Below are 26,613 nucleotides of genomic sequence, written 5' to 3' on the forward strand. Positions count from 1 at the left end.
TTGAACAAATGGCATATAGATGGCAATTGCATATGGATTTGTTTTTAGATATTTGGAAACCATTTATAAAACTTATGTGTAGATCTGCTACCAATGTTGTTATATTTTTGTCTCTACTTTATGTATATCTTCTTTTAACTGTATTTAGTGCTGGATTTTACACTTTTTCCCCATCTTGCTATTTTTTCAGCTTTTCTGAATACAAAACAAAATGAAATAAAATTTAAATGGAAAGCTAAGTTGAGCTCAGGATGGAGGGTATAGCAGTCTCTTTGCCCAGCAATCAGAACAGCACATAGCAGATAGAATCTCTGCAACTGCCTACATGAAACTGACCCATACCCCCATCTAACGCCAATACCTCTAACTTCTTGGACAAGTCAATGTCAAATTATAACTTGCATACCAGACATAACATTAAAAGGTAAAGGTAATCCCCTGTGCAAGCACCAGTCGTTTCTGACTCTGGGGTGATGTTGCTTTCACAATGTTTTCATGGCAGATTTTTTATGGGCCCGCTTTGGCGGGGAGGGCAGGATATAAATGAAATTAAATAAATAAAAATGGGGTGGTTTGCCATTGCCTTCCCCAGCAAGCTGGGTACTCATTTTACCAACCTCGGAAGGATGGAAGGCTGAGTCAACCTTGAGTTGGCTACCTGAACTCAGCTTCTGCCAAGACTGAACTCAGGTTGTGAGCAGAGCTTGGACTGCAGTACTGCAGCTTACCACTCTGCATCTGGGGCTCTTATCCATTGTCCATTACAGCAATCTAAAATATTAATACATTAGTACAATTACTGTCCTTTTTAAAAGTTTACTGTAACTGCAATGTCACCACTTCTAAGTGCTGCAAATGTGGGTGCGCATGATCACTGCTTTACCAAATAGTAATGTCTGGTTACTCATGTGATTTTATTAATGTTCATAAACTGAAGGGGTTAAACAGATAAGTGTCCTTTTAAACCAAGTAGATACAGACTCAGGGAACAATGCTAAGCAGATCTACTCAGAAGTAAGTCCCTGGGCACTTACTCCCAGGAGAGTGTTTTTAGGATTGCAACCTCAATCCTCTTGTCTTGATCATCTGATAAGACTAACAGCATAGCGTGTGATTGCAGCAATAAGATTAGACCATAAGATTTTTATATGATAGCAGCACTGCCCCTCTAGGGGATCTCAAGTGCTACGATTTTTTTAATCTGCCTTGTCTCAGCCAGAAAGGTAAACTATAAATGAAATAAAAAAATACTAATACCTTTTATACCGTGTAAGTTTTTGGCATGTATGTTTGTTTTTTCAAAGGTTATTATAAATGCTAACAATGATTTTTACACAAACATTGGTACTTCTAGTAGGTTGCATATCAGCTTGCTTTGGTCAGTCCCCTAGTTTCTTCCATACATATTACAGCACTGGAAAAAGTCCAGAAATGAGCTACTAGAATGATTAAAGGGTTAGAACACTTTCCCAATGAAGAAAGGTAAAAATGCTTGGGGCTCTTTAGCTTGGAGAAACATTGACTGAGGGGTGACAAGATAGAGGTTTACAAAATTATGCATGGGATAGAGAAGGTAGAGAAAGAAGTACTTTTCTCCCTTTCTCACAATAAAAGAACTCGTAGGCATTCAATGAAATTGCTGAGCAGTCAGGTTAGAATGGATAAAAGGAAGTACTTCTTCACTCACAGGGTGATTAACACATGGAATTCACTCCCACAGGAGGTGGTGGCAGCTGCAAACATGGAAAGCTTCAAGAGGGGATTGAATAAACATATGGTGCGAGGTCCATCAGTGGCTATTAGCCACAGCGTATTGTTAAAACTCTGTCTGGGGCAGTGATGCTCTGTATTCTTTCTGCTTGGGGAGAGGGGCAACAGTGGGAGGGCTTCTAGTGTCCTGGCCCCACTGATGGACCTCCTGATGGCACCTGGGATTTTGTTGGCCACTGTGTGACACAGAGTGTTGGACTGGATGGGCCATTGCCCTGATCCAACATGGCTTCTCTTATGTTCTAATGTTCATACAATAACTTTAACTAGTTTGTCAGCAACTGGGCTGGGCTGCTAAGGATCAGAACCTAGACCAAAAACCCCTCTCCCCTACACTTCCTATCTTGCAGCAGCTGCCAGTAGAAACATTCAAATGTAGATACTCACTAAAGAATTGGCTTATCCTATTCTCTGTGTGATGGCTAAAACAACAGTGTCTCAAATCAGCTATCATGGGAGTTAATATGATTGCTGAGTACTACATCTGTATGGTGCTTTGCTATCACACAGACAAGCAATCTATAAGGTCATATCAAGTGATCATTCTCTGGTTTAGAATCCTTATGCTGGAGCCTGGGAAGAAAATACAGAGCCAAGCAAACATACCTGAGAGAAGTCCCCAAGTAATACGATATGCAGTAGCTCCACTCATACCCTGCCAAGACAGCAGCATGCTCTGGGAGGAAATGTTCTGGGCAGACAGATGTTGCACTCCTGCCAAACTCACTGTGGATTCAAAGCAAACAGAGAACAATATGATGTTCCAAACCTACCAGACACCATTTTACAAATAATCCATCTTTCCTGGTCAGTCAAAAACAGTTCAGACACCTTCAGCATATATTCAAAGCAGGGGTGGGGAACCTCCATCCTGAGGGCCATTTACGAGATCACTTGGTGTGGCTCTCAGGGATTGCTGGGCTGAACCAAGCCATGAGGCAGCCTCCCTGGGGCCTGGCTGGCCAGCAAGGATTGTGGGGCCTAGTCACACTGTGCAGCAGCCTCCCCAGGGTCCGGCAGAGATTGCAGGGCCCAGATGTACTATGCAGCAGCCTCCCTGGGGCCTGGCTGGCCAGCCAGAATTGCTGCAGGGCCTGGAAATGTTATTGTCACAGTTCAGGTAAGTTTCCCCCTCTTTATTCTCCTTTCTTTCCATTTCTACCACTCTGTGGTAGTGGTTGACTAATTTATTCTGATATCTCAGTAGAGATTAAGAAACAGACCCACTGGCCTCCATAAACTGTTTTGATATTATAGTCATCTAGGCAGAAAGTATGGAGGGGGGATTTTTTTGTTGTTGTTTATTCATTTCTTTGTTCTTATTGAAAAAATGCCAATGAAACTTGTTTTGGAAAGAAAAAAATGTGCACCCCTAAAATTTTAAAAATAACCCACAGAGTGAAACTTAGCTCATTCACACATGTTCAAATGTGTGAACTCACCTGTTATATCATGGCAAGTTTGGTAATATTCCCTTACTGAACTGCTTCTCTGGTGATAGTCCCTTATTGAACTGTTTAGTTATTTTCCTCTGGTCCCTAGGCTGTAATTTGTTTTCACTTCCTCTGCTGGTTGTTGGTTGTTACTTTTTGTACAAGCAGAGGCCAGGAAAGGTCCTGCTTTCGTTCCAATAAAACTTGCAATCCTTCTGGCATGGTGTGCTTGTTGGAATTATTACAGCACCTAATTCAATTAGATTAAAGCAGGTTAAGCTACCAGCCTCCCAAGTCTTGTTTCTTTCTAAATGGCCAATTCCAGACATTACATTGAGAGATAGTGCATAGCCGCACAAGGTAGTAAACAAATATACCAGACACTATAACTTACTTCCAGCAGGCTAACATTAAGGGGTACAAGGCACCATTCAAAATCCCAGCACACAGGCAACCCTTAACAAGAATTACTCTTAGATCTTGAAAGAATTACTCTTAGATCACTCTCCTTTACCCAACCCCTAAGATATCAAAACAGCTACTTTTACAGCACCAAAGGAAGTGCTTCTACCTTTCCTCTAGCCTACATAAATCTACTCTGACATGAGAGTCACTCCATGGCCAATACATGCACAACCTACAGACTGTAAATATTCCAGTCATGGACATCAATCAGGTTATTTTTCTCAATCACTTTCCAACCACTTTCAAATGGGACTTAAAATGATCCCTTTGTGCAGTGTGCATCTCAGTCTGAGAAATGCACCACATGTACTAGGCTGAATTTACTTGTGATGACGAAAAATTGCAGTCAGGCACATCACTCAGCCTACATTATGAAGGTCTGCAGTGATACTATGAGAGGCTATTCTTTTTTTTTTTTTTTAATAAATCAAAAGTTTATTACAACACCAAAAATAATTTACAAAACAGTATAACTCTAACATTTCGCATACAGATAGATTTGCCTTCCACATAAACAATAATATCCTCTAAGATATAATCTATCCCCGAATTACCCAAATGGGGTAGAACGTGGTGTCAAACCGGATTCGAACATCCATCTTAACGACATTTTTTCTTTATAAATGGTAACACTAACATTTCTTTTTACCTTTAATTGTCTTTTACCTTGCACCTTTTTTTTTAACCAACTATAAAACTTTTCCCATTTTTTAATTGCTTCAACTTTGGGAATCCCTTTTAACATATTCGATAAAATATCCATCTCTGCGGCTTGCAGTGTTTTATCTACCACCTCCTCTAATTCAGGAGTTTCTTTTTGTTTCCAATGCTTGGCATAAACAATTCTAGCTGCTGTTAACACATATATTGTCAGATATTCATCCTCCTGTGGAACCTCCTTCCTTACTAAGGACAATAACATAATTGCGGGTTTAAACTGCCAGTTTATATTTAGCATCGCTTTCAGCATCTCATAAACTTTAACCCAAAATTTCTTTGCCAATTTGCAAGTCCACCATAGGTGGAAGAATGAACCAACCTTTGTCCCGCATTTCCAACAGTTTGGGGGAGTAGACACCTTAATCTTATTTAATTGAACAGGGGTGATGTGCCATCTATGAAATAACTTAAAAAAGTTTTCTCTAAAATTATACGGCTTAACGATTTTATAGTTCAATTTCCAAAAGCGAGACCATGATTCCAGATCAACATTTTCCGTCAAGTTCTTGGACCAATTCAGCATCACATCTTTAACGACTTCATCCTCCAATTTCATCTGCATTATATAATTATAAGTTTTCTTAATAACTTTATCCACCTTATTTACTAAAATTTTATCAAAATCAAATTTGGTGTTGGTAAACCCTATCAGTTTATCCTTATTAAATTTGGCCAATACTAGGGTCATGGTCCACCAGTCTAACTTTATACCTTTCGCCTCCAATTCTTCTTTCCCATATATTCTATCCTTTCCATCCAGTAGGTCCTGGTATCTGACTAACGTTGAATAATCCCTTAATTGTGGTTGAATTGCAGCCTCACTAGGTGATAACCATCTCGGAACTTTATTATATATTTTCTTTTTAAGTTTCTGCCAAACATTGTAGATCCCCTTACGTACCAAATGGTTGACAAAGTATTTCTGTGCTCTGTCTGCATACCATAGGTTATGGTGCCACCCATTTTGGAGGTCGAAACCTTCCAAGGTTAATATTCTTTTGTTTTCAAGGCCTATCCAATTTCGCAGCCAGACCACACCACATGCCAAGTGATAGTTTTCCCAATCTGGTAGACCTAAACCTCCGTTTTCCTTCGAATCCATTAAAATTTTCCATTTAATTCTTGGTTTCTTATCTAACCAGATAAAGGATCTAATCAGTTTCTCTAACTTAACAATAAAAAATTTTCTGGCTGCGATGTTGACCATTTGAAATAAAAATAATACCTTAGGTAGGATATACATTTTAGTCAGAGCAATTCTACCCATGAAAGATAGTTGCAAGTTACGCCATTTCTTTAGCTTGGCTTCGAGTTCTTTTAAAAGCGGCTCATAATTGAGCTCATAAATGTTACTGCATTTATTACTAAGCACTATCCCCAGGTATCTTACCTTAGTTTCACTATGAGAGGCTATTCTGATGAGTTCTTCACTATTTGCATGTTTCATTTTAAACTGAAAATGTGGGTAGCCATGGGCAGAGCAGTCAGAGGAGTCATTTGCCAACATCTGTCCCTAACCAATTCAGTCCAGCTCCTCTTAAACTAGGGATAAATCTCTTAAGAATGTGTATCTGCCAGAACATCCATTTATCTAAGATGGCACTTACACGTTCGGCCACTAATCACAGAAGGCGCTATGGTCTGATGTGGATAGATGGGGTACAGTGTGATCACATAGTCAGTGTTAGGGCGAAGGTTGCTGAGCAGGACAGATGAAGCGCTGGATCCAAGCCTCATCTCCTCTGCCTGAGTTTCACCTTGGAGGAGAAAAGCAAAAGTTTCAGGAAAACACACTGCAGAAAAGGCCACTGTTATAAGGGATGCTGCATTTTGGAACATCACTAAATACACCTTAACTTAGTTCTTTTATTTTGACATTCTAATTCTGCAGATCTTCAGGACAAAATTTGGAGATAAGCCAGGGCTTTTTTTTTTTGTAGCAGGAACTCCTTTGCATATTAGGCCACATACCCCTGATGTAGCCAATCCTCCTGAAGCTTACAGTAAACCCTGTAAGCTCTTGGATGACTGGCTACATCAGGGGGGTGTAGCCTAATATGCAAAGGAGTCTCTGCTATGAAAAAAGCCCTGAGGTAAGCTAACAAGATTCAACATCTTCAAAGCAGGACACCCATCCTGTTCTGACCTATATCCACAGAATCTTGAATTCACAGAAGGACACAAGCTATAGCAAAGGTCTAGAAAATCCACATTTGAGGTGTATGATTTCAGGTTCTAGGCCCTGAATGGGCAACTGCAAGAAGACACCCCAGTGGGAATGGAGCTAAGCTTATTTCACTGGCTCTGGAAAGGACAGCTACAGTCAGACAAGTGAGCACTGGCCCAGAACACAGCTGAACCACACAGCAAGGGGATGTGACTGAGACTGTTACCAACAACTTTAAAGACAGGCTCTACTATTAATAAAGCTGCAGTATTTTGGTTGCTGCAGGCTTGGGCTAAGGCTGAGGCTCAGCAGCACAAAGAAGCAGCCCAAGCAGTGACTGGATCTGCTGAAATCAGCACCCTTTTGGTGCCCACAGGGCCAACATTCTCTGCTAGGGAGATGCAATGCCATGGCAACAGGTGTGGCCAACACAGGGTGAGGCTCTGGGAGAGTTGCCAGAGCTATAATGCACTGAGATGGCTGCAGGCTGAGGAGGAGCAGCTCCAGGTGCAGCTCCCAATAGGCACAGTGCAGGAAGTTGCAGGAGAGACTTTCATAAATGAGTGTTGTGCCTAGACTGGACTCAAGCAACCCAGCACACACTGCACACATTTATTTACCCACCATTCACCTGCTTGCGCATGCCACGATACCAGACCACACACTCCCATGCCCTTCATTCTAGCAACAAGCTATTCTCTCCCTTATCCAAATGCTCTTTCAAAACTGTGCCAGGATACAAGGATGTTCTTATCTACATAAGCACCCTCCCCCAGCCATGTGTAGAAACATGCTCACACAAAGCTCAGGGTGATTCAGCTTCTCTTTCCCAGGTAACTGTCCCCATTCTCTTGATCTCAGTGGTCCAGCTGGCCCAATCTTGTCAAATCTCAGACGCAAAGCAGGATTAGCCTCAGTTAGTACTTGGATGAGAGAGCACTGGGGAAGCCCAGGGTTGCTACTGACAGGCTGCTCTTCTCTTGCCTTCAGTACCTTATGGGGTCGCCGTAAGCTGGCTGCAACTTGACAGCACATTCCACTACCGTTTTCCTGGCCTAGTTGGAACCTTGATGGCTAAAGAAACTATGCTAATTTCCATCCTTCAATATCCAGTCTCTTTCAAAATCCAGTCTCTAGGATTTCCTCTCTCAGTCCTCCGTACAGCCAAACAACAGCTTCCCCCCCTCTATCTCCATCGAGCATCTCCTAAGAACATATTTAAAGCAGATGTGTATCACGATGCCACTATGCTCTGCATTTCCACACCCCTATCATTTCACTGGCTGCTAAACAAAGGATGGAGTGGGGAACTGTTGGGAACAAGGAAATCATAAATAGGCTGTTTTAACAAAATATTCCTGGGAGATGCAGGAAGGAGACATGTGTTGGTGGTAGCCATGCATTTAAGGTAACCCTAGTTTGGCCTTTAAATTCCAATTTTTTTTCTGCTTCGAGAATCCAAGGTTAGGAATATTTCTAGAAAAAGACTGAGGAAGAACCATCTGCCAGGAACAGAGGCACACAGCCTCTCCTTTCTCTAGTCCTGAGAAAGAGTGTGAAACCATATCCAATAACTGTTTCTCCACTTCTCTCAGAAGGCATGGCACAAGTGCTCATATTGTGAGCTGAAGCTCTCAAAAAGCCAAACCAAACGCTGAGAACTCATTATTGTTTTAAATATTATAGATGAAGCTCTTGTGAACATTCAAAGGCACAGTATATTTTACAGCTCTCCAGTAATGCCTTCACCTGCCAAAGGATTCAGGTGGGCTGGGGGACCAATTGTATCCAAGAATTTTGTACCAGCACTACTGTCTTTGTTAGGATATTTACTGACCTCGGGCCATAAAAGTGAGCCTGTAACCCTGTATGGCACCTGTGCCAGCTGCCCAGGACAGTCTAAGGAATGATGGTCCAGCTTCCAGCACCCGAAAGTTTGACACTCCAGACAAGATCTCTGAAAGATAAACAAAGTGTGGAATGAATAAGCAAGCGAAAAGTCTATCATTCTCAAACCAATGGATGAAGACAGCAACTTCAGTTTGATTGTGGTGCCAGGATGAGGGTAAGCAACTTGCCTCAAGTATCATATTGTGTCAAGAAGAATGGCACAACGAAACGCTGTTGTTTGAAAACCCAAAAGGCCAACAAATAATTGAATCACTAATTATCAGAATCCGCATTCCGGATTTGCTTCAAGGTGATGGTTATAACCTTTAAAGCCCTATATGGCCTGGGACCTGTCTACCTTTGGGACCACCTTTCCCCATACACATCCCAGAGAGCACTACGTTCAGGGTCTCAAAATCTCCTTAAGATCCCTGGACCGAAAGAAGCTCGACTGACCAGCACTAGAGCCAGAGCGTTCTCAGTAATAGCCCCCACTTTGTGGAATGCCCTCCCCAAAAACATCAGGGCCCTGCGGGACCTGCCACAGACTGAACTATTCAAGCTCGCCTTTAATGATTAGGGGGAGGTGGCTATTACCTTCAGCACCGACAATCTCAATGAACTAATATAATAGAAGCTTGCCATCTTGGAGTTTTAATATGTATGGAAATGTTTTTATGTATTTAATTTTAATATGTTTGTAAATTGCTAATGTTTTTAAACTGTTGTTAGCCGCCCTGAGCCTGTTGGGGGAGGGCGGGATATAAATCTGATAAATAAATAAATAAACAAAATTAGCTGATGGATTGCAATTCTCCCCCTTTGCAGACTAGCAGTCCTCAACATCTCTCAAACCCAGCAGCCATATTTAATGCAGATCTGCAAACACAGGACTCACCTTTAATTCTTTTGTCAATTCAACAATGAAATCTGTTACAGTGGGAGTGGGGCTATCCCTCATGGGAAGGTTTTCAAGCAGAGGCAGCAATCTGTTGGGGTGCTCCAGTTTTGAATTTCCTGCATTGGGCAGGAGGTTGAACTAGACGGCTTATAGCACCCTATCCAACTCTATAATCCTATGTGTCTTTTCTCTCTCACTCCCTAAATACTAAGAGTGCAGGGACTGAACTGGATTGCTGCTGCAACAGTCAAAGTACCACCCACTTGTGGGACCCATCCCATCAGCTGACGTTCTGTGTTTAGACAACCAGTACATAATCAAAACGTAGGCTCCAAGACCCACCAGGACTGAGAGCTACTAATTTCATGGAACTCCTCAAAAGGATCCAACAAATTTCTTCCCACCATCACCACTATCATTCAGTTATAGAATCTAAGAAAGCAGCACTAATGAAGAAAACTGTCAGTTCCCCTATCCCCAATGATATCCATATGGTCTGAGCTTCATGAAAAATAGACATTAATTTCACAGATGATGCATTACTCACTGAACCTCCGATTACTGTGACTGAACAAACTGTGGCCATTTTACATGTTACCAGGCCTCATTTTGGGCAGGAGGTCACAAGAGCAGAGCTCCAGAACCTCTAAATTTTATTGTACTCTGTCTTTCTTATCCCCCACCCCAATACTTGCTTCTGGGCTCTGTTGTTCAAACCCCGGGTGAGAATTTTGCTGAATTCTAAGATTTGACAAGCTTTCTAATATTTTTTCCCCACAAAAATGGGAAAATAACCAAAACATATCAAGCACACAGATGGAAACCTTCATCATGCCACTGTAGCCACATAGGAGAAAGTTAATTTTTAAAGTATGATGGGAGCAGTGTTCTCTCTAAGCTGTGTTAGTGTGAGCTAGCTCACACATTTTTGTCTTAGCTCAGGAAGGATGACCCCAGAGCACACTAATTTATGCAGTAGCTCACAACTTTAATGCCAGTAACTCACAAAGTAGAATTTTTGCTCACAAGACTCTGCAGCTTAGAGGGAACATTGGATGGGAGTAAAGTTTTATAATGACAAGAAGCATTTTAAGGTAGATGCTGAACTGATATAATTTAATACACCTTCCAATGATGCCAAGGGTGTGTGGCATATGCAAATGATTGTGTTAATGAGCTCCAGCACCTCTTTTTCTACAAAATGACCCCTGCTCATTACAATGTTCTTTCAGAGAAAGAATTCCTGTGCTGGAAAAGCATGCAACCCCTCTGTAGATTGTTAGTCATGATACACCTACGCAGATGGCTAGCACAAAAGAAACCCAAAAAAACACATGCTAATTAGACTCTTAAATGGGGAATCATCACACTGGAATTGTAGAAAAAGAAATAGAGCACAATGGTATATCAGACATGGGCTATATTACTCACGGGTATGTTCTCTGCCAGACACAGATTCTCCAATACTGTTGGCATACTGAGCAATAACAGTGACCTGGTATTCTGTTGCTCCTTTCAAACCACGCAGCACAGCACTTGTCTCCTCAGGGCCCAAACTAACCTGCTCAATAGAAAAAAGAAATATTATCTAAGCCTGTTTTTCTCTGCAGACTGTACAACTAATAGACCACATTCAGTAAGGCATGACCTGCATCTGTTTTGTTGTGTACACAAAAGGGTAGAAACACAACATGAACATACTGGTCAGATTTCCTTCATAAGACAGACTTCTTGTGAGAAGTGGCTCTTAGCTGGAGAATAAAACCAAGCCTCTCTCAGACATAACCTGGTTATCCAGTCCTACTGCTCTACTGAAGAAGTCTTCTTGCCTTCCCATCACATTTTACGTCAAACAAATGATCTCTGTTTGATAGAGGGGATCCAAGTAATTCCTGCACGTTATTAGTTATTTTTTCATTACCAATTTCTTTGCAAGTCAGGATGGGTAAAGGTATACTAAATACCTCCATATTACAACAAAATCCTTAAAAGATACAGTGTTTATCTTCATCTGTGTTAATAAATGAATTATCTGTTTAAAATATAAGATTGCAAGATAAAATTGCAAGAAAATTCCCAGATAACGTAATGAAAGGGAAGCAGAGAACCAGGATGGTAACAGCATGCAAGTAATAAAATTAATATGTGACAAATGATCATAAAAGCACACCCTAGAACCTGGATATGTGATAGTAATGCTTTCTAATGATCACAAAAATAACAGGATAATAGAATACTGTTTACTATAGATTCATTATAATTGGGGAAATTCCCAGCTAAAATAGAATGATCTTGATAACACAACCTCAAACCTGACTGCCTTGTGAAAAGCACTCACCTCCTGCCTCTCTGCTGTTACTGGTTGCCCCAAACCTGTGAGAGGTACATATTGGACTTTATAGCCCGTTACAGGACCACCAGCTGGAGTCCAGCGGATCCTCAGCATGTCTGTCCCCTGATCTACAAATACCAGGTTCGTCGGACCACTGTATGCCTGTGCATCTTAGGGAAATAAAAGAAAAATTAGGCTTCTTGCTGACACATGCAGCTGCCAAAAGATCTGATCTCTGAGAAGAACAAAAACAAAGCAAAGGTTTTTTTGCCAAAAAAGAAAGTATTTCTAGAGTAAGTGACTGTGTTGACACCAGACAGCATTGGAAAGTAACAAGATTAAATGCTACCCACCCACAGGGCAAGGTTAAATCAACGCTGAGTTCAGATCAGTGGTCAGCGGTGCAGTATCAAATTGATTAAATCAGGACTTTCCTCCAGAAATGCTTATGTATTTCCATAGAAACAGGACAGGGAGGAACTTAACCCTTCAGTTGCAACTGCTATAGTAAAAGAATCGGTAACCCAACTGCTCCCAAACCTTTTACCTGTTGTCTGCAGGATGCCTCCAGTGCTGGCACACACCTTCCGTGACATTAGAGGTAGAAGAGTTCTCAGGATTTTAAAATCATTGACAAAGAAAAAGTAATCTTCGGTGGGTGTGGAGGCCACCTTGGTGAGCTCTTTGGTGTCTGCATTCTTGATGCCTAAGTGAGGGACAAAAGTGAACCTTTATTTCTAGCCTTTAAGCTGGATGCTCCGTTTCTCTGCTCTAGCTGAAAAAAAAATTGATAAATTTGCACTAAATCATGCAAGCCATACAGGCATTCTCTTTATTTGCAGCTAGAGGCTTTTCTGAGTGACAAGAGCATAACATAAACAATCCACATAAATACTATGCCAGTCCCTGTCCTAATATAACAGCTGCTAGTCCAAACAAGACAGTACCTTAGCGTCGTTAATACAGCAACTGTGGCATAAAGCTAGCAATGACACTGCCAAACCCTGTACACTTCACAGATTCACATCAGGCACAAACATCCTGTCAGAGGGGACAATTTCTAGAATTAATCTTGTAGGCCCATCCCATTCCTACACTAAGTTTCTGGTCCCCTCTTACATTTAATGTGGTAACCAGAAACTGCTGTAAATATTAGCAATATCATCCATCTGGCTCTGTTTCTTCTTATACAGACATCACATTCTTATACAGGCATCTTATACAGTCACACTAGGATCAGGGATCAAGAGAAATAATGGTTCTGTGACATATGGAGGGAGAAAATCCCATGAATGTGGTCCTTCATGGAGCAGAGAAGCTACTTACCCACAGCAAAGACTTTAACATCTTGAGCCTTCAGCTTCACCACTGCCTGCTCCACATCATCCTGAGATTTGCCATCTGTGATGAGGATACAAATCTAAGGCACAGAATAAAAACTAACTGAACAGGGAAAACACAGAATAGCAGGCCCTGCTTTTTCTCTTTCTGCATTTAGAACAGCGTGAAGGCTTTGCATACCCAATCTAATCTGACAGAAATCGGCCACTGCAATGGAGAAGTAAATGAGAAGCATTTTAGGAAGATGGGCTTCATTCTAGAAATGGCCTCCATAAAATGGAACATGTATAGCCCAATCCAAGTACAGGAACATGTACAGGCAGACAAGATCCAGTTGCTTGGGGGCCTGATAGGAGTTCCATTTCAAAATATTAACACTTCACAAAATGTTCAGAATATAAACTATAGTTTCAATATGTTAAATTTGATATGGCAATTTGCCTTTTATTTTGCTCTTGCCTCTGTTGGCAAAATGGAGACTGAGCAGGACAGACACTGCTCACACAGGAATATTAAATCTCAGAGATTTAGCAGTTCCTCCTCTCTTTGTGTGCTTGCCCAAATCAATAATAGTTAATACTTCTGCTTCACAACACTGCCATAGTCCAGCAGAGAGAAGTCCCACTACTGCGCTGATATTTTAGCAAATGCCATCCTTCTTTGATCTGAAGAAAAATCTTCATACCTTTGGAACACTGGGTCGGATCTGATTGGCTCCAAAGAAGTTATCTGCTACATAACGAAGGCCTGCACCTGTGCGCGTGTTCCCGCCCTTGTAGCTCAGCTCTCTGACAGCCCTCATCAGCTCTGTTCCATTGTGGTACTTGGAAAATGTGAATTCAATTCTGGGATCAAAAGGAAACATAACGGGTTACAGGAACAGAAATCACAACACTTGATACTCCTTTTCAAACAGGACAGGTCACTTCCTTAAGGGTAGCTTCCAATGCTCCCTTTAAGCTACGGAGTCCTGTGAGCAAAAATTCTACTTCATGAGCTACTGGCATTACAGTTGTGAGTGAATGGTTTGGCTGCTGCATAAATTAGCTTGCTTGGGACCATCTTTATTGCGTTAAGACAAAAATGTATGAGCCAGAGGCTAAAAAACTGTGAGCTAGCTCACACTAACTCAGCTTAGAGGGAACACTAGTAGCTTCTGTTTTTTTCCAATAGTTGGTTCAGAAAGGCTGAGTTCCATTAACACTATACAAACAGAATAGCTGGTTTCTCAGAAAAGCAAAAGAAATCTGTGTTTGGAAATGGGAGAACTGATTTTTTTTTAAAAAAAAATGCACATATTTCATACCCAGCCTGTGTTACTCAACAAATACTTAAACCTCAGGTCAACTCTGTGGATATAAAAGAGGAGCAACAATGTCTAGTCCTTTCCCATCTCTTAGACCTAGAGTTGCCAGCCCTTCTCTGGTAACTGCCAAGAGATTTACCAGCCTCTGGTGACAGGCTGGGGAGACAGAAATGGCATTGTCCAACATGCAACATCACTTCCAGCCAAAAACCTGGAAACACAGTGATGCTCTAGAAATTCAACAAATCTTTATCATTTAGCCATAGGAATTTGTTGAATTCCTAGAGAATCACGACAATATGTTAATATCACTTCCTCCTCCTTTGTTTGTTCCTTGCTTTTGATATTCATAAGTTATACTTTTCCTAAACATGGACAATCCCTTAGCTATCATACTTAATGGCCATTAATAGAACTATTTTCCCCAAAACTGTTTAACATGATTAGCCTTGGAGATAGGCCTATACTCACCTGGGGTCATCACTGTACTGCACAAGTCCAAAACGCACCCCATTCTCGCTCACCACATTGACAAAAGGCACAACCAGTCCCTCCATGAAGGCTTGGACCATGCGGAAGTTGGCCCTTCCAATGCTAGATGATCCATCCACCAGAAATACAACATCAGCTGTGTAGACATTGGTGCAGATCACTGCAAGGTAAGAGCCAGCAGATCAAAAGGCTTCTTTCTTTTCTCACAACATGCGATATTGATGTATGATCGCCCCCCCCCCACACACACACACACAACATAGCATGGGGCTGGGAATCACATATATCCTGTTCTGTATAGGCAAAAAGTCCTTAAAGAGTCCTTTCAGTAAAGATGCTATATAATATGGTCAGGCTGGTGTCACATTCATTCCTGCTATTTGAAGCCATGTACAAAGGAGACAGAAATACATATAAGCATGTCAGTTAAATGTCTTTTCCACTGGAATATTCTCTCTCTCTCACACACACACACACACACACACTGCATTCTTTTGAAAATAAGTCACCAAAAAGTGACAGCTTAGGGCTCCAGGTCTCATGGGGGTTGGCAAAATAATCTCCATTCAAACAGATCTACGGGCTCTTTCCTTCACACACACCAACTCAATAGTTTGATCTCTTAACTCTCCAATCTCCAGTCTATGAAATAAGACAGTCAGTTCTAGTCAAAATGCTGGCACAGAAGAATGAGAGAATGAATGGAACCATGAGATCTAATCTAGGAAAGAAATGCAGAATATAATCCATATTCTGTTAACTTTACTTTACTTTACTTTTACTTTATTCGATTTATATCCTGCCCTACCCCACCGAGGTGGGCTCAGGGCGGCTTACAACAATAAAAGCTAACAAAGGTCGATTTAAATACAATTAAAATTATACAATAAAATACATAAAAGCCTAAAAATACATAAAACTCACATCGATATACACTATGCTACTATTACTTAAATCAGTCCTTCAAATTTCCAATATTCAGTAATCTGATGTTTAAGATTTAATATTCAGGCATTCTGCTCACAGTTAATTATATGCCAACCGGAAGAGGGTTGTTTTACAGGCCCTGCGGAACTGTTCAAGGTTCCGCAGGGCCCTCACCTCCTCCGGGAGCTGATTCCACCAACAGGGAGCTGATTCCACCAACAGGATGAACATTATAAATCCTTTGCTCCATGGTCTGATGGTGTAAAGTCACAACTGGCTTATGGCGACCCTGTAGATTTTCAGAGCAAGAGACATTCACAGCTGGTTTGCCATGGCTGGCTCTGTATTACAACCCTGATCTTCCTTGGAGGTCCCCCATCCAAATACTAGCCAGCCTGCTTAACTTCCAAGATTTGACAAGATCAGGCAAGCCTGGGCTTTCCAGGTTAGGTTACTCCATGGTATGCCCTCCCTCCAAATATTGAATCAGACACTTTAGGGATTGGAGCCCTAAAGGATGTGGAAGACTTAGTTAACGTGTATTTTTTTCTCTATCAACACAAAGCCCTATCTGTAGAAATGCCAAAGCAACTGATATACAAAACCATTTTTCAAAGCCCCACTGAAGCTACTAGAAGCAAAAAAGGAGAATGAAGCAAGCAGTGGACCTCTTCCCCTTGTAAATCAAAAGTAAAGGAAGTGGACACAGTAGTGGGAGCACAGAAGAAACATGAGTGGAAGGAAAACACTTATGTGCCATGTTTCAGTCCAGAAAAACTCAGCTGAGAAAGAAGGTGAAAGGTGGGGTGTGAAATAGTCCTTGTTCTATGAAAGTAGACACAGGAGTGCAGAATGACTACATAAACCATCTCTAAGCAAAGATAGAATGATGACAATAATAAACTGGGATTGGGGTAGGAGGAACTATAAAACAATGTGCCTGCTTATGCCATGGGATATGGGGCAGTTTTGCTGGTTACTCTTTCCTCTCCCTTTTGTACTGCCAGGAAAAAGTGACTCAGAATTCCTTGTGAACGGGATATATTGAACCAAAAGAAATCAGCATCTGAAGTAGGAGGGGAGGATACTGAGAGATGAATCTGATCTCCCACAGTCAAAGCTCCCCTCCTGAGCCAAAGTCATCCCTCTCTATTTTCCAGGGTACACTTTCCCAAAGAATCTTCAATATACAAATGGCACGCTGAGCAGGTCAATGCAAACAACCCAATCCCAGAGATCCTTAGACTGAACCTCCAAGTGGTGAGAGTCACAACCTCCAACCACTCTTGCTCCTCCCTATGCCTCCCCTTTCATCCTCCCTTTGTTAGAACTTAGTCTACAGGTTCCTTGAGGGAGGGACATGTCTTGCTTTTTCTTATGTATCACAGAGGAATGCACACATGGAGCTATCGTACACCAAGTCAGACCAGAAATAACTCCTCTTAACTGGCAGCAGCTATACAGAAAGGAACATACCTCTCTCTCTCTTCTGAGCCTTAATCTGAGTTGAAGCAAAAAGTGTGGCATGGAGCGCAGCAAGGAGCAGCATCTCCCCTCTCATTGTGGGAGTCTAGAAGACAGAAAAAAAGAAGCAGCACATTGGGGGGGGGGGTGTTTGTTTCTGCTGTTGTACCACATGGTCACTCCTATATCATACCCACAGCCGTAAATTTTTGGAAGGGTGTTACAGTATTGAGAAATGATGTGGGCCACACCATTCCCTTGTACTGATATGGACCTATAGAAAATGATGCAACTGTAGAAGCAAGTGCATATTTGTCAATTATCACTGTAATAATTAATACAACCACTTGGTAAATAAGTTCATTGAAATATCTTGCCAACCAGTGAAACTATCACCTGTTATTTTTTTCCAATCAGGTATGAGGTAAAGTTCTCCTCATCACACTTAGAGGTATTAAAGAAACCTGCAGTTGTTGTTGGGGACACTGAGCTGCTTGAGAGGGGTAATACAGACATTAAGAACATAAGAGAAGCCATGTTGGATCAGGCCAATGGCCCATCCAGTCCAACACTCTGTGTCACACAGTGGCCAAAAAATTTATATAATTTATATAAATTTTTTTATATTTTATTTTTTATATAAACTTTTATATATAACTCGTGGGCATTCGATGAAATTGCTGAGCAGTCGGGTTAGAATGGATAAAAGGAGGTTTTATATATATAAAACCTCCTTTTATCCATTCTAACCCGACTGCTCAGCAATTTCATCGAATGCCCACGAGTTCTTGCATTGTGAAAAATTGTCCAGCAGAGTGACAGGGACTGGGGGAGGAGAGATTTGGGAGTTAAAAAAAAAGTCAAAAATCTGGTGCTGCCAACCAATCAGCTCCCTGGGGGGAGGCCCGCCCTCTGGCAAGAGCAGGGAAACTGTGGATCAAACTGCCCCCTCTTTATGCAGGCCTGTAAGAGTCAGACAGTAGCTGATAAGGACAGACTTGTCTAGAAACCAGGCAGTGGAGGAGCCAGCTGGAGGAAAAAGAATTAGAGTGATGAATCTAACCACCCTCTCCCTTATTTAGAGTTGTGGCCTTAAGAGGAGTAGGCAAATGGCTGGCTGGAAGGGAGTATGCATATGATGTGTCACCCATTAGCAGAGAGCTATCTAAAATACTCCTTAAGCATGCCAGCTCAATAGACTGGGAATTGCCAAGGCCAGATGCTGGCAGAGATACAAATCAATTGCACGTCTGACAATAACCATTAGTACCAGATGATTGAAAGACAACTGATGACCACCCTACTGGAAATGAACACATCAGTTTAATCACAGATTATCAAGTGGTTAGCATCTAACTTGATGCATGTTCTCCTTTTAATTCAATGTATTAAAGGTGTTTATAGAGACTACACTGGCTACAAGACCAATTCTTTTAAAACTACACCAAATTCTTGGCCTCAGTCATCAAACAGCAAACCAGGATTACTTCAAATGTAGCTTGTGGTGGGTGTGGGTAGATGTGTGGATGTGTATTTCATAAGAATACCAAGACAGAACCGTGAATAGATATGCTACATTATCCAAGTCAAACTTCTGAAGTTGCCTTAAACCAAGTCAGATTCCTAGCCTATCAAGGTCATTAGTGTCTACTCTGACTGGGTCTCAGGTAGATATCTTTTCCATAATTCATTATCTGCTCCTTTTAACTAGAATATACGAAGGATTGAACCTGAGACCTTCCACATAAACACAGATGCTCCATCACTGACATATAGTACATCACCTCTTGAATTGCATTCCTGGTGAAGAGAACAATCGTAGAAGCAATTTAGGTAATATCTAAATGTACAGGTTTCAAGACTTGTGGGAGGGAAAGGGGGAACTTTTCAAGCACCAGTTTCTAGCCTCTAAACAAACTACTGATTTGCCATTTGGTGGCTGAAAATGGTTATCTGTAGAAAGAAATGGTCTTTTGTACATGGTGAGGAAGCTTTTATGTTGCCTCTACAACTGGTAAAAATTCAGAACTGCAAAAATACAGTAAAAACCAGCCCACTGCATGACTGTATCCTACAAATAACATGATGTCCACATGGTTGCACATGCTATGGGACCACTGCATATGCCAAATCTATCTTCTGTCAGGTGAGAAAGTAAACAACTTTAAAAACTAGCAAGCAATACAGCTACTCCCATGCAAATCCCCAGACCAAGTCACCTTAACAGCAACTAACAAGGCAACTTGCTTCCTAGCCAACTGAAGCTTTGTAACCATGAATTGTTCCTCATAGTAAGACCAGAAAACCTCTTGACTTTGTTTTTGCTTAATCCTGACTTCATTAAAGGTGAGTGGAGTTCCTTTGATGATCCAGGCCCTGCAGTTCAGTAAAAGTGCTTGATGTCATTCTTCTAGCTTGTGAACTTGGGTCTTAAAGATGCCAGCCTACAGGCCCATAATCTGGAAAAAGGAACCTAATATACAGAGTTCAATCATTTTAAAGACATTTCAAGCTGTATCCTTCTCATTTATATTGCAAAAGAATCAGTGACTGTGCTAGACTATAATGCACCATACATGGGTTTCCCCTCAAAAATCTACTCAGAAAGTCCAACTGGTCCAGAATGCTACAGCTCAGCTACTAGTGGGAGTTAGATGGAGCATGCATATTACTCCCATTCTGCAGACACTCCATTGGGTGCTCATTTGTTATGGGATTCAGTTTAAGGTATTGGCTATCGCATACAAGGCCCTTCATGGCCTTGGCCCCTTCTGTTTGAGAGACCACTTCTTCCCCTATGTTCTGCCATGACAACTTTGTTCATGTCAGCAGGGGCTTCTTGTGGGTGTCAACCTGCAAATGGGCAAAAAACAACTGCCCCCACATGTGCTTCCTCCATTTTGGCACCCACCTTATGGAACAGGCTGCCCGAGGATGTCAGGAAAGTTCCCACTCTCCTGGCTTTCTGCAAACTATGCAAAACAGAATTATTCAAGAGGACTTTTTCTGCTCAGGTAGCAGGGTTCCACTATATAAAATGCTTCTCATACGTATTTGGATAAATTATTAGGGACTGCAGTCTATACCGCTATGTTTCACTTACTGTGGGCAGGATCCTATTATGTAATTTTTGTAATGCTGGGTGTGTCATCTTAAAGCTTATGTTGTGCTTCAGTTCTTTCTGAATGGTTCCAGAGTCAGACTTCTAAATTCCTAATGCACTGGTTACTGAATGTCCTATTTTGTGAATTCTTCCCACTTCCCCCAAGGCCAAGCAACCTGCACCCTTCAAAGAGCAGGCACCACTGCAAGCAATGAAATGATGCATACAGTTATTATTAGACCCTGTTCCTTCTCGATATCCAGCAAAATTTTCTGGCCATTCAGGTAGTATGCACAACTTTCAGAGCTGAAAATTTAATGGTTAAAACTATGAAGTCACATATCTGTTTGTCACAGGCACAAGCACAGGTATGAACAATGTGCCTTCTTATCTCTTCCACCTTTTCCAGGTCCTTTATCCCTGAGGGGCTCCCATTCACTTTTCATCTTTTGACTAATTCTCTGCAACTCCAAGAGAAGGCAAACACAGCCCATGAGGCAGTGTTTTTAAAGAGCTCTGCATGAGGAGTGTGCTGCTGAAAAGTTCTCAGCCTCAGGGCAGAGGGTGTGTACAGGCAACAAAATGTACCTCCACAGGCACTGCTGCCCAGCCCTTCTTAGTTCTTTTCTGCCATCTGCTCTCTCCCCTCCCCATTTTGCTCTTCCAATTTCTAGTTATCGAGAATTTTTCTCCTTTTCCTTCTGAATTCCACTGCATTCATATCTCATCTACAGTATACATGCCACTGCCAAAGCTTACTCCCTTGGTGCTTAATTGGTCTTTCTGGAGTCACTTGGATCATTTCCACAGCAGTGAAAGTCCCTGCATTGATAGCTTTAAAACTGCATGTTATTTGAAATTTTCCACAGCAGATTTTTCCTCACCAGATGCAAACCCAAAGTTTTCTTCTTAACCTGCATTTTCAGAATCCCCAGTTTTCACAAGTTCTGAAAATGCAGGGTAAGGAGAAAACTTTGTGCCTGGTGAGGAAAAATCTAAGGCAGAAACTTTCACATAATGTCTAGTTTTAAAAACATCAATGCAGGGAATTCCACTACTGTGGAAATGGTCTTAGTGCCTTAAGGATACATGGTCAATTTACAACTGAAAATAATGAGAGTCTCCCATTGGCAAAGCAGCCCCGTGGCGCAGAGTGGTAAAGCTGCAGTACTGCAGTCCTAACCTCTGGTAACGACCTGAGTTCGATCCCGGCGGAAGCTGGGTTCAGGTAGCCAGCTCAATGTTGACTCAGCCTTCCATCCTTCTGAGGTCGGTAAAATGAGTACCCATCTTGATGAGGGAAAGTGTAGATGACTGGGGAAGGCAATGGCAAACCACCCCATAAAAAAGTCTGCTGCGAAAATGTCGTGACGCGATGTCACCCCAGAGTCGGAAACAACTGGTGCTTGCACAGGGGACTACCTTACCCATTGGCAAATCCAGCCTGATGAAGAGTTCTGCAGAACTCAAAAAGTTACATACTGTTCTGTGTCATTTTGGGTGGTCCTAATAAAAGCTGTTAAGCGGCTTTTAAGCGGTGAATGAAAGAGCTCCCTTTCCCCAGACAGTGGTCCTTACACATAGAGTAAGACTGTATCAGAAGGTGTACCAGCACTCCAAACCCCCTCATCTTCCCCTGTACAGATAATAACTTCCTAGCCTTGTGTAAGTTCCAAATCCCTGCTACACTTAAAATCCCACTTCATCCACAGATTAGATAATATTGGCAAATTGGTATTGCTCAGGGCCTCTCATCAATAAATATGTGGCTGCTGCTCCCATGATGTTGCTTCTGTTGCATGTTCATTCCACTTCTGTTACTCCACAATACATTTCGTCTGTGAGAAAATGCAATTCTTCCTCCGGCTTCTCTGTCTTTGTCATATGTCAGACATCAGCAAGACTACACGTGCCCTGTAGCAATTCACTCCCATTTCATTAACCTTTTGCCCTTTTATTTTTTTAAAAAAAGATTTTATTTAATTGTCTGGTGTCTGCACAGTCTATTGCTCTTTTTATTTCCTGTATGACATTATTATCCCAATGGTTGTTCAGTGCTCTCAAGGCAGCACATGGGGGGGGAGGCTACTTTTACCCTTGCAACTGTGGTTGGTTCTATGCCCAAACCATACAAGGTGTTGCTTAGGGGAGCACAACAAGGATGCTGACCCATTTCAGGGATTTGGCTTACTCCCTCCCATTTAGTGACGCACAGGAGAAGGCAGGTGGCACCTCCCAGATATGTGGTGCTGGTGGTTAGGTCCAAGCTTAGTACCCTCAGCCCTAAGTGGGCTGCTTATTCTCACCTCGTTCTCTTGCTGTCAAGAATACATAAGGAAGCAACACACATTTGTTGCTAGGGATGACAATACGCAAGGAGTGGCCAAATTGCAGCTCAGGAGCCACATGTGGCTCTTTCACATACATTGCGTGGCTCTCAAAGCCCTCACTGCCCCATCAGCCAGCTTGGAGAAGGCATTTCTCTCTTTAAATCACTTCTCCAAGCATGGAGAATGCATTTAAAATTGCTTTCTTGTCACCTTTCCCTCCCTCATCCCCTATCTGTTTTCCTTCCTCCTTCCCTCTCTCCCTCACAGCTCTCAAACATCTAACATTCATGTCTTGAATCTCTCACACATCTGACATTTATTCTATGTGTCTCTTATGTTAAGCAGTTTCGGCCATCCCTGCCGAAAACAACCTTAAAACAACCTGTGAGACAGACTGAGAGACAGCACAAGATCATCCTGCAATCTTTGCAGCTAAACAGACTCAGTTCTCTCACCTGTCCAGTGTTGCAACTGCTACTCTACACAAGCTCTAAACCAAACATGTGTCCTTAATTTAAAATATTACTGTCCCGCATTATTTATTTATTTGCAATGTTTACACCCTGTCTTTCTACCTTCATCAGGGTCATCAGGGTGGCTAGCCGCTGTGTGTACTATCCCACAAAAACTAATCCGTAGCTGAAGCATGCTTTTAAGTTTTAAGAGTGGGCCACAGGTCAGTGATAGAGGATGGCTAGGTCTCCCCCTATAGTAAGAGCCACCCTTCCCACTGCTGCTCAGTGGAACAGCAGGAGCAAAACTGAAGAAAACAGAGGAGTCACAGTGGTGCCACTTCCAATTATGTACTTGGAAATATGTCACATCCACTCTAGGAATTTCCCAAATCTCTGGTTTTTACTACAGAGATTTGGAGAATTGCTGGAGCACTGTCACAACACTATGATGTCAATTCCAGTTACGTAGCCCAAACTCACATTGTGCACTGCGACATCACCATGTCTCATCCCCTAAAGCTCCCAAGAGTTGCCAGTAAATGATTAGCAACCCGAATGGTATAGCATCTATTTTGCATGTAGATGGTCCCAGGTTCAATCCCCAGCATCTCCAATGAAAAAGATCTTGTAGTGGAGGATGTAAAAGACCTACCTGCCCTTAGACAATATTGAAAGATTAGTGGTCTGACTCAGTAGATGATACGAACAAACCCTAATCCTCAATTAACCTGCAGTAAAATGGACACAAATGTCCAAAGGGCTGTTGGGAAGGTGAACAGGTGCAAAAGTTTTAAAGTACTTTTGGAAATCAAACAAATGTCACAGAAATTATGACCTTTCATATGAAATTATGGAAGGCGGGAGTCAATACTAGCTGGAATGAGCAAGAGACTAACAGCCTATGAAAGAAGGCAGACAGATTCAAAATTTAATCTGACCTAACCCTCACTAACGCTTAATTTAGAAACCGGTCTTCCGAATTGAAGTACACTTCCCGGTAGTGAAATGTAAAGCAAGGGTACGCCTGAGCATGTGCAGAGCACCATTTTCTCCCTCCTAGGGACTAGCGCCAAAGCAATAGAAATTAGAATGAATGGCGAGGGGGTGACTTCTAGACATACTTAAACCACCTGGGCATGTCTGAAACCGAGGATGCAACCCTGTGCACTCGGAACTCAATCAGCGTGCCGGCGCCGGTCGGCAACAAATACTAAGGCCCAGTTGGAACAACATGCATTAGGTGGTGGTGGAAGAAAAGCGGACGGGCATTCCCGGAGCCCTCCGCGCGGTTTTCTCTTCAGCAGGAGCTTGGCGCGCCTAAACCTATGGCATCACTTCGCTCCAACTCAGCAGCAAAAGCTCCCGCCACACTTCCCCCGCCGAGACTCCATCAGCCCCCCCCCCACCTGGCCGGCTCCCCACCTGGCCGGCAAAAGCAGCTGCTCTTCCACTCTTCGCAGCAAATCCGCGGCTCCCCCCGAAAGGCGGGAGTCGTTACCTGCTGTCGCTGCCCGAGAGCATAATCTGCAAAGTTTGCAAACCAAGTTGGGACGCTGCAGTTCCTCGACGGCTCAGCAAGACCCCCGTTTTGCTCCTCCCGCGATGCACATTAGAGAAAAGGAGAGAGGAAATCAAAGGACTTCCCAAAAGCAACCGGGAGGAAATCTGGAGGGAGTCCCAACGCCGCTCTTGCCAAGAGGGGTGGGGCTACTGTGTATGTGGAAGGCTTGCTCCTCCTTCCTTCTGTTGCCGCACAGGCCTCGTTGCCCCCCAAAAATCCCTTAAGCTCAAAAACTCCCCGTTGGCTCCAGAAGGGCGGGCGGGGGGGAGAGAAGAGAGAGTCCTGCAGGCTGCACCTCCAGCTCAGCCCCTGTTTCTCGGGCAGCCAATGAGCTCCTAGCCCTCTTTTTCAGGTGGAAGGGGGCTGCTTCTCTTCTCACATGTCAGGGAGCTGAGAGGAGGCCACACCCGGGCGCTTCCAGCTCCTTGTAGTCGTTCTTGTTTGGGTAGGATTTTTTTTAACGTTTTCTTTTCTCTCTCTCCAGGAATAAATAGAACAGGAAGGAGCATTAGTTTATGACATTTGTTGCTATTTATACTTTCTAAAAATCCTACATAAGGGCTTTATGTAATGATTTCCCCCTCACAACTAACCTGAAAAAGAGGTCATGGTTATTCCAGTTTTCTAGGCAGTGAGCTAAGGCAGAGCTGAGACTTGAACCAAGGACTTGCAGATGAACATTCACCATCCTTGCGTGTTAGGCTATCATGGCTTTCTGTGTAGGACTTATCAGTGCTTTATGGTGTGGTTTGGCTGGGATATCCAGAACAAAAGGTTGGCCACTGTATGGGACTGGATACTGGACTAGATGAGCCACTTGTCTGATCCAGCAGGGCTCTTATGTATCCTCACCACAAAAGACAGATTACTGAGCCAATAACTGTAGCTCAGCTCCAGTTCAAGCTCAAGGGATCACCATTTCTGGAAATCAAGATTCTGTTACATAATTCCTATTATGGAAGTAATTCCTTTTTAATCCAGAGAATTAAGATGTCAGACTTAGCATCCATACATTATAACATTTATCAGCAAACACAGCAACTGACTGCAGCTTGTTGCCTCCTCAGTAATAACCAACATGCAGCTTGTTGCCTCCTCAGTAATAACCAACATGCAGTTGGAATGATTCAATAACCAACATAATAAAAAGGGAACTTGTGGATCTTCTAACAAAAATCTGTAATCTTACATTGAAATCTGCCTCTGTTCCTGAGGACTGGAAGGTAGCAAATGTCACCCCCATCTTTAAAAAGGGTTCCAGAGGAGATCCAGGAAATTACAGGCCAGTCAGTCTGACTTCAATACCGGGAAAGTTGGTAGAAACCATTATCAAGGACAGAATGAGTAGGCACATTGATGAACACAGGTTATTGAGGAAGACTCAGCATGGGTTCTGTAAGGGAAGATCTTGCCTCACTAACCTGTTACATTTCTTTGAGGGGGTAAACAAACTTGTGGACAAAGGAGACCCGATAGATGTTGTTTACCTTGACTTCCAGAAAGCTTTTGATAAAGTTCCTCATCAAAGGCTCCTTAGAAAGCTTGAGAGTCATGGAGTAAAAGGACAGGTCCTCTTGTGGATCAAAAACTGGCTGAGTAATAGGAAGCAGAGAGTGAGTATAAATGGGCAGTCTTCGCAGTGGAGGACGGTAAGCAGTGGGGTGCCGCAGGGCTCGATACTGGGTGCCATGCTCTTTAACTTGTTCATAAATGATTTAGAGTTGGGAGTGAGCAGTGAAGTGGCCAAGTTTGCGGATGACACTAAATTGTTCAGGGTGGTGAGAACCAGAGAGGATTGTGAGGAACTCCAAAGGGATCTGTTGAGGCTGGGTGAGTGGGCGTCAACATGGCAGATGCGGTTCAATGTGGCCAAGTGCAAAGTAATGCACATTGGGGCCAAGAATCCCAGCTACAAATGCAAGTTGATGGGGTGTGAACTGGCAGAGACTGACCAAG

At 42.5% G+C, this 26,613-nt stretch overlaps 1 protein-coding gene across 1 annotated transcript in view; it reads right to left on the minus strand.

Moving 5' to 3' along the window:
* The window catches only part of LOC132572014 (collagen alpha-1(VII) chain-like), a 119,216-nt gene extending 94,366 nt beyond the window's left edge, over nucleotides 1–24,850 (minus strand). Inside the window, exons 1-11 of the mRNA XM_060238805.1 lie at nucleotides 24,595–24,850; nucleotides 17,221–17,314; nucleotides 14,797–14,977; nucleotides 13,705–13,864; nucleotides 13,005–13,098; nucleotides 12,226–12,384; nucleotides 11,685–11,848; nucleotides 10,778–10,907; nucleotides 8,393–8,512; nucleotides 5,996–6,145; nucleotides 2,377–2,496 (exon numbers count right to left, since the gene is read on the minus strand). Coding sequence (XP_060094788.1) covers nucleotides 2,377–2,496; nucleotides 5,996–6,145; nucleotides 8,393–8,512; nucleotides 10,778–10,907; nucleotides 11,685–11,848; nucleotides 12,226–12,384; nucleotides 13,005–13,098; nucleotides 13,705–13,864; nucleotides 14,797–14,977; nucleotides 17,221–17,305 — 1,363 coding nt within the window. The 5' untranslated portion in view covers nucleotides 17,306–17,314; nucleotides 24,595–24,850. The remainder of the gene's footprint in view (nucleotides 1–2,376; nucleotides 2,497–5,995; nucleotides 6,146–8,392; nucleotides 8,513–10,777; nucleotides 10,908–11,684; nucleotides 11,849–12,225; nucleotides 12,385–13,004; nucleotides 13,099–13,704; nucleotides 13,865–14,796; nucleotides 14,978–17,220; nucleotides 17,315–24,594) is intronic.
* Nucleotides 24,851–26,613: the final 1,763 nt, after the last annotated feature.

This window comes from Heteronotia binoei, chromosome 5, assembly GCF_032191835.1.
Source record: "Heteronotia binoei isolate CCM8104 ecotype False Entrance Well chromosome 5, APGP_CSIRO_Hbin_v1, whole genome shotgun sequence".
Lineage (NCBI taxonomy): Eukaryota > Metazoa > Chordata > Lepidosauria > Squamata > Gekkonidae > Heteronotia > Heteronotia binoei.